General features: G+C 35.4%; 1 protein-coding gene across 3 annotated transcripts in view; it reads right to left on the reverse strand.

The window, feature by feature from the left end:
- The window catches only part of LOC125837917 (uncharacterized), a 31,011-nt gene extending 22,984 nt beyond the window's left edge, over positions 1-8,027 (reverse strand). For 2 of the 3 annotated variants that reach the window (XM_049516997.1, XM_049516996.1), the window contains exons 1-7: positions 7,891-8,021; positions 7,729-7,825; positions 7,578-7,631; positions 7,286-7,344; positions 7,126-7,159; positions 3,879-3,951; positions 3,290-3,381 (exon numbers count right to left, since the gene is read on the reverse strand). In XM_049516997.1, the coding sequence (XP_049372954.1) occupies positions 3,290-3,381; positions 3,879-3,951; positions 7,126-7,159; positions 7,286-7,344; positions 7,578-7,631; positions 7,729-7,825; positions 7,891-7,940 (459 nt within the window). In that variant the 5' untranslated portion in view covers positions 7,941-8,021. Of the gene's footprint in view, positions 1-3,289; positions 3,382-3,878; positions 3,952-7,125; positions 7,160-7,285; positions 7,345-7,577; positions 7,632-7,728; positions 7,826-7,890 lie in introns of all 3 variants that reach the window. The other variant, XM_049516995.1, reaches the window with a different exon arrangement.
- Between the last annotated feature and the right edge of the window lie 480 nt (positions 8,028-8,507).

An 8,507-nucleotide genomic window follows, 5' to 3' on the forward strand; every position in this document is an offset into this window, starting at 1 on the left:
AAGATTAATGATAAAAAATATGCATAATGAACCTAAAAGGTGGCTTCCAGTTATCGTATGCTTTAATTTCCTACTTCATGTACTTTCTTTATGCATATTGCCTACCGTATGTCATTATGTCTGCTTTATGTATGAGTACTATTTCATATGTACTCAAATCCCATTTGTCGGGGGCATTGCATTTCACAATGTAGGTTCTAATGTTCATATTAAATTTATTTGTGAATGTGCGTGAATATATGACGGAAGCATTGTGATTTTAATGTGGATAGAAGTCTTGATAATTATTACGAAACACATGTTACATGAATATATTTTAAATGGTACTTGCATTTTAAATATCATGTCTTTAGTAGAAAATTTGAAATATAAGTTGCACGGGCACATGGCGGACATATCACAGATTATTATATTACTTAGCTTATACTCTAACTATTAGGCTTAGATTTTATAGAATATCAAGTTTTTTGCTAATATTTTTTTAATTCTGGTGTATTTCATTACAGAAAGATCACAACGAAGGATGCAAATAGCATACATGAACATGGTGAGAATATTGTGGAGGTAATTGATCATGCAGAACCAAATCAGAAAAAAGTTAACATTGGTTGTTTGCCGCTACTTCAAAAGACCTGGCAGAGCTATATGTGGAATTGAAAGTGCAGTGTGTAGAGCATCATTTAAGTGTGGTTCAACTCTTGGTCACCAAGGTAAAAGTTATAGGACATCACATTTGCTGTGCCGTAAAGATAAATGTCTGATGCTTAAAGTTCATGATTCATGTCAAATGATTAATCAAAGAAGGTAAAATGTAGTCTTGAAAAATTGATTAGTGGACACAACGTGGAATGCTTGTTGGAGCTATCATAAGCATAATTTGTCGTATTCTTTTATTGAATATGATGGAATTAAGGCTTGGGCGAATTATATAAGTCCAGATGTTATGATTCCTTCTAGGAACGCTTCTGTTGCAAATGTCAAGAAAGTGTATATAGAGAGAAAGAGAAATTGAAACAAACCTTAGCTAAAATTCCTAATAGGATATATTTGACTTTTGATTGTTGGACATCATCTAATTCCGAGGGATATATTTGTTTAACTGCCCAATTTGTTGATAAAAATTGAAGTTTGATTTGTAAAATTCTAAATTTACATATGTATCCACCTCAGACTGGAGTTGAATTGGCTGCTATACTATATAGGACTGTTTGAAAGATAAGAAGGTATATTCAATAAATTTGGATAATGCCACTGTCAATGACACCTTGCAAAATATTTAAAAGGGACATCTTAGATTGCAAAAGAGCTTGTTATGTAATTGCAAAAGAAGTGTTTACTCAAGGATTTGGATAATGCCACTGTCAATGACACCTTGCAAAATATTTAAAAGGGACATCTTAGATTGCAAAAGAGCTTGTTATGTGATTGCAAAAGAAGTGTTAACTCAAGGAATTTGACATCAAAGAGCTTGGGAAATTAAAGTACTTTTTGGGAATCGAAGTGGCACACTCAAGCAAGGAATCTTTATTTCCCAACAAAACTATGTGCTTGATTTGCTGAAAGAAACAGGAAAATTAGGGTGTAAGCCAATGGCTACACCAATTGAATATAATCATAGATTGTGCAATGCTCCAGAAGATTATGTGGTAGATAAAGGCATGTATCAAAGGCATGTAGGGAAATTGATTTACTTGTCCCATTAAAGGCAGGACATTGCATTTGATGTAAGTGTTGTTAGCAAATTTATGCATGGTCCTAGAGAAATGCATCTTCAAGTTGTCAACCGGATTCTACAATATCTTAAAGGAAGTCCTGGAAAAGGAATATTATTCAAAAGAGGTGGAGACATGGTTTTAGAGGCTTATACAGATGCAGACTATGCTGGTTCATTAGTAGATCGAAGGTCAAGTTCTAGATATTGCACTTTCTTAGGAGGAAATTTGATGACGTGGAGGAGTGGAAAACAAAATGTAGTAGCTAGATCAAGTGCAGAATCCAAGTTTAGATTTATGGCTATGGGAGTTTGTGAGTTGTTATGGTTAAAGATAATCCTTGATGATTTGAAGATAAGATGGAAAGGACATATGAGACTATATTGTGACAATAAATCAACAATAAGTATAGCTCATAATCCTGTACAACATGATCGCACTAAGCATATTGAGGTAGATAGACATTTCATTAAGGAGAAATTAGATAAAGGACTCATTTGTACGCCATTTATATCTACAAAAGATCAGGTGGCTGATGTTTTAACAAAAGGACTGCCAAACAATATGTTTCAAGATCTAATAAGCAAGCAAGGAATGGAAGATATCCATTCACCCACTTGAGGGGGAGTGTTGGCTGATAGAGGATTTCCAAGAAGATTTTCTTCTTATCAAGATATGATCCTCTAAGAGATTTAGGATAATTAGAATATCATATCTCTGATCCTTTCTCTTAATGTAAAATATATGATTCTGTATAATCCCGATTTTATGGGATTTAGGTGATTCTATTCCACAATCTCTTATGTATATATAAAACCATATATATGACATAAAAACATGTGAATGAAATTATTCAACAATCTTATTCCACAATGATACATTGTGTTGTGATTGTGTATTATGTGCTTACTGAGTTGTGGTTGTCTGCCCATATTTTGTATATTGGAACTAGCTGATGATCTTACTAGTACACTATTGATGTGTGATGATACTACACTTTCTCTCTCTCTGTTGAGTACAAGGCATCTTCAGGCGACTGCTTCATGACCTCAACTGTGAAACCATCGAAATTTGAATCCAAGGGTGAGCCACTTCCTCCGGGATGCTATGGATTCCTCTTATCCTCTGAGTCCATTATTCGGACTCAAACATTCTAGACTTATGTTTTCGTTTTGTTCAGGGTTGCATCCCCTATCCTAGACTGTGAGATGTTTTGGTACTATGACTTTCAGGTTCTAGGCGAGTTTTATTTTGCATTTGGATTTCTAGTTAAATTTGAGTGTATGGGAACTCAATCTTCTTAATTATTAAAAGACTATTTCCTTACTGTTTTATATCATGACTTAGTTCGTAATTGGTTGTGGGTTAAACATTGGGTTGGTAGTTGGTTCTCCCACCAGGAGTTGGTGTGAGTATCACTCACGATGTCGTGACACTGGTCCTTCAACAACTTCACCAAATTTGCTTATACTCTTACCAACTTACATGAAAACCAATTCATGATCTTTAAGTTATCATAATATAGAAAGACTAACTTTTTTCATTGCATAAGATCTTGCGGTGTAAATTGTTCAAACCTCATCTTGATTGGAAACATTCCATCGAACAACATCAAGTTGTTGACCAGTAGAAATGTGCAGCAACTGCTTTGTTTCATCTTCTTTTGAACCTATATGAAGTTTTCAAGTTCCAAAACATTGTATAAGAAGTAGCTCAACAATAAACTACATCAAAAGGCAAAGTATGTAGGACTTGTCTAGTTTGGTCTTTCAATAGTCCAAGATCATATCATGGAAGGCAGGTTGGTTAAGGGAAAAGATCAGTCCAGTTTCATTAGCCAACTCTAGATGGTTGGGGCTGAGTTAAGTTTCAAAAGATCTTCCCATAGTTGGAATACCGGAGTTAAGTAAGTTTTAGCAGGAATACCTACCCCATGGTAACATGCTTATGTAAATAGGCGATTCTACAATAAGTGGCTTTAGTTATTATTAGGGGATAAGTATAGTTTTAAGAATTTGATACCAATTGAAAAGTATCATCTCATGGATAATTGCAAGGGATATTATGTTTCTTCCTAATGATATAATCAGAATGATTATACAGCAAATTCTCGGGAACAAACACTTGGGAAAAATGATGCATGATGACGAAACTTATACCCCTTACCATTACAATAAAGACTCTCGTAGTCATGCACAGTTAAGCAACCTGATTGAGTCACTGATGCTAGATATATTCCCTGCCAAAAATGAAGATGCAGTTAAGTTTGAAGAATTGAAGAACAGACTGAGAAACTTAAACTAAGAGAAGGGACCGGGGGAAATAATAAGGTAATCCTGAACCAAGTGCAAATGATAAGTTTTTTTCTTTTTGATAAGGCAAGATTTTATTAAATAACAGTATCAAAGAGGTACTGCAGCAAAATACAAAGAGCTAGACTTGATCACATTAAATCCCTATAAAATTTAACAAGTATAGCATATCCTGAAAATTAAAAATAGAGTTTCCTTTCTTCCAGTAATACATATTTTGAGTGCATCTATATTTCACTAATTGAGTTGCTCCTTTTTTCCATCAAAACATCTCCTATTCCTCTAAATCCAGTTTGTCCATGCTATGCATGACGGAATGGTCAACCAGATATTCTTCTGAAATTTCCCTGCCACACAAACAGACTTCCAGCATCCTAACAGACTTCTGAAATTTTTAGGAATAGCGCATTGCACACCGAAAATTCCCATAAACAAGGTCCAAATCTGCCAGGTGTAATTATAGTGCAGAAAAAGAAGATTAACAGATTCACAAGAGTGTTCACATTGATAGAATCTGCTACAAAGTTTAGAGCCTCTTTTCCTCAAATTCTCCTGTGAAAAACATGCATCATGAACCACCACCCAATCAAAACAAGCCTTTTTAGTTGGTGCAGAGCTCTTCCAAATCAACCTCTAAGGCCACATAGATCCCAATTCAGTGTCTTGCTAAAGGAGTTCTCTATAATAAGAGTTGACAGAAAAGCTCCTTTCTAACTAGGATTCCAACGCAATACATCTTCCCTCCCTGATTTATCTTTACTGAATACATTTTTGCAAAAATAGGTCCCACTTTATGCATTTTGAATAATAGAAATTCCTCCTGAACTGAAAATTCCAGCCATCTTCATTAAAGACATCAGTCATTAGCACATCTGTGTTATTCGCTGTACTGTAAAGGAAATCGCTCTTTCAGCAGTTCGGTACCATTTTATTGCCTTTCCACAGTCTAACTCTCTTCCCATTACCAACTACAATGCTGACATTCTTGATGAATTCTCCTCAGAAACTATCTGTTTTCACACAGCTACTCTGTAAGGTGTATTCACAGCCTTAGGAGCCTAAAACCCTTCCACCACAGATTTCCAAGGGGCTACCTTTCCAGCGTTGAGTCTCCACACCATTTTCATGGCAAACTTCGGTTAAGAACTTTTAAATTCCTAACTCCTAGGCCCCCCTCTTCCTTGTGTCTAACTATTGTATTCCACTTAACCAAATGAAACTTCTTGTTCTAAGCACTATCCTCCCACAGAAATATTTCCTTATCTTGTCAATCTTCTTCTGTATACTGGCAGGAATAGTATCAAGGACATCAGGTATGTTGGAATACCATTTAACACGCTATTAACTGGAATTAGCCTTCCTCCAAAAGAATGCTATTGTTGCTTCTGAGGAGTAAGGCATCTCCCAGTATAATAGGAATCTTCATGGGAAAAGGCATCTGGAGTGTTGCTCAAGGAGCAAAAGAATAAAATAGAATAAAAGTTCTGACTGAGATTATTAGGTTCCTATTGCTTATTATTAAAGAAGGGAAGGACAATGGTTAAGAAAAACTCTCTGAAGACAATAAACAGAAATCTGTATTTGGAAGATAAAAAGGTAATGAATAGTCTCTAAAAAGCAAACAGATGGTGTGTGGGATTTGCGGTAAGGATAATGGACCTTCAAGGGCACGCACAAACATAGTTGAGTGACTTATTTATGAAGAGTCCTTACGTCCAAGTGGATTTTCTCATACTCAGCAATCCCGGTAGAGTTCGGCATGTTCTGGAGACAGCTATAGATGAAAACCCAAAGATCCATTTTTTGGTATTCCTACCATTCCTTATAAAATCAATAAAACTAACTAAGCTATTAAATAACTAGCATAAAACTACTCAGATCTCTAACTCTAAGCAGAAATACACATTTTATGTTGATCTAACACCTAGACTTAAAGGCAAGTTCTACAGAGTGGTCGTTAGACCAGCTATGTTGTATGGTGCGGAGTGTTGGTCAGTCAAGAACTCTCACATTCAGAAGATGAAAGTGGCGGAGATGAGGATGTTGTGATGGATGTTTGGATATACCAGGAGAGATAGAATTAAAAAATGAGGATATCCGAGATGAGGTAGGGTGACTTCAGTGGAGGACAAGATGCGGGAAGCGAGGTTGAGATGGTTTGGGTAAGTGATAAAGAGATACACGGATGCCCCAGTGTGGAGGTGTGAGAGGTTGGTTATGGATGGATTCAGGAGAGGTAGAGGTAGACCAAAGAAAAATTAAGGAGAAGTGATTACACAGGACATGGCACAGTTGCAGTTTACCGAGGACGTGACCTTAGATAAGATGGTGTCAGGACATGAATTAAGGTAGAAGGTTAGTATGTAGGAGTGTGTCCCTACTAGTAGGTATGAGTGTTTTGTCTTGTGCCCTTACTAGTAATTGTAGGATTACTCTTATAGTTTCTTGTTCATCGATTTCCGTGACTATTTATTATTTCGTGTAGACTGTTTGTAGCATTATTTTGTTATAGTACTACTAGGTTACTAATTGTTGTTTTTGTCACTATATAATGTATTTTGTACTTCCATTATGCCTTTTCCTACACTATCTTTGATTGAGTCGGGGTCTATTGGAAACAACCTCTCTATATCACCTCTGAGGTAGAGTAAGGTCTGCGTACACACTACCTTCTCCAGACCCAATTGTGTGAGACTACACTGGGTATGTTGTTGTTGTTGTTGTTGTTGTTGTAAGGTATGAAGAAGTGCATTACGAAAGCCTATATTACTTCCATTTAGCCAACAGAATGTTATTTCTTGAAGAACTTCCAGATTACATTATGTTTTATAGTAGCTTCACTTCTAAGCAAGACTGGCATCTAATCTAGTCCCACAAAATAGAAGCAATGAACAAGCAGTTCTTTCAATCATCTGATAATGCAGTTATAGGTCAATATGCAATTGCCTATGGGAGCTGGAAAAATATAGCAGCCAATTTTTTCCAAACAGAAGAACACAACAAACTTGTTAAAGAAAGAAAACTGACCAAAAAAAAAGGATAAAGAAAGAAATAGCAAATGCTTCAGATCAAGTTCCAGAGATTAGTAATCCAGCAGTTACCTTTTTATCAAATTCCAAGGCCGAGATACCCTCTCTGAAAACAAAAGACATGAAATCAAGAGAGGACTCATTGACAAGACAAAACTCGGACACCAGTAATAATTCAGTTGCTTCCAATCAACAACCAAATAAATTGAAACAAACTAAAAGACCACAATACCCCCCTAACGGATTTTGACTATAATTAGCACCATCAACTCCACCAAGAAACCAGTTCACCTGAAATGAACCTCACATAAGAATAAATGAGGAGGAACAAATTATAGATATATTACCAAAAAAAAAAAACCGTCACACGTCTAAATTGCTACTGTGATGCAAAGTTTCCCTTCAAAATCAAGGAAAATGGTGTAAAACATAAACATAATCAAAACTAACAAAATGTAGTTCCTACAAGAGAAAATGATGTTACATTTCTCAATTGGAAACAGAAAGGCATAGATTAGTAGTACATGTGTTTGACAAGGCGCTCCATGGATGTGATAAGTATGAGGTAATACCATAACCTTCAAATTCAAATATAAAAGAAAGGAAATTACAACACAATTGAGCAACCAAAGTGAAAATTGAAAATGAAAATGTACATAAACGCATAATTTTTACCTCTGAATAAGATTGCATGAGTAACCCAGAAACATCATGCTGGTACTTTCGATCAAATTTTCCATTCAATTCGAGTAGACTTCTCTTCCATTGTGACCTAAAATCAAGTAAATTATACCTTTTTGTATTCACCAATGTAAAGAGTAAGATAAAAATGGTTACCTCTTAGTGGGTTTAGGGTTTATGGGAGAGGGGTCCAAATATTTGTCCATGCCCTGTACTGTATCCCTAATATTGTTCAGTTTAGAAGAGATGACGATATGCAATAGTTTCAAAATAGAGAGGATATTCCCGCCAAGGAAATTTATTTTGTGTCCTCATTTCTTCCCCGGCTGTAAGGGAGTTGTTTTAAGTCTTAATTTTGGTTAGGTGACTAGTGGGTAGGGCTGTTTATCCGTCGGTTCGGTTCGATTTTAAAGTTTATTGATTTAACTAATTGGTTATTGGTTTGTAAACATGCTAAATCATTAAGAACCATTAAGATATTGGCTTATCGATTACTGATCGTTATCGATTTACCGTTAAGATTTGACACAAAAAATAAATAATCTTAGAAACATGGTAACAAACCAAATAAATCATGCACATAAGTTGATAAATTGTATATTACTAAAAAAAAACACTAATACATTGTAGAATAATCGAAGTTTGATACTGCCAGAAATAAAAATTGAAACTAAATCCTAATTCAAGGACTTTTATATACCAAAATGGTATAAATAAATTTATTAATTTACTATCGGGCTATCGGTTAACCCGTTAAGAAAAACTTCAAACCG

The sequence above is a fragment of the Solanum verrucosum genome, unplaced genomic scaffold (genome assembly GCF_900185275.1).
Source record: "Solanum verrucosum unplaced genomic scaffold, falcon-dt-bn FXZP01000262.1, whole genome shotgun sequence".
Lineage (NCBI taxonomy): Eukaryota > Viridiplantae > Streptophyta > Magnoliopsida > Solanales > Solanaceae > Solanum > Solanum verrucosum.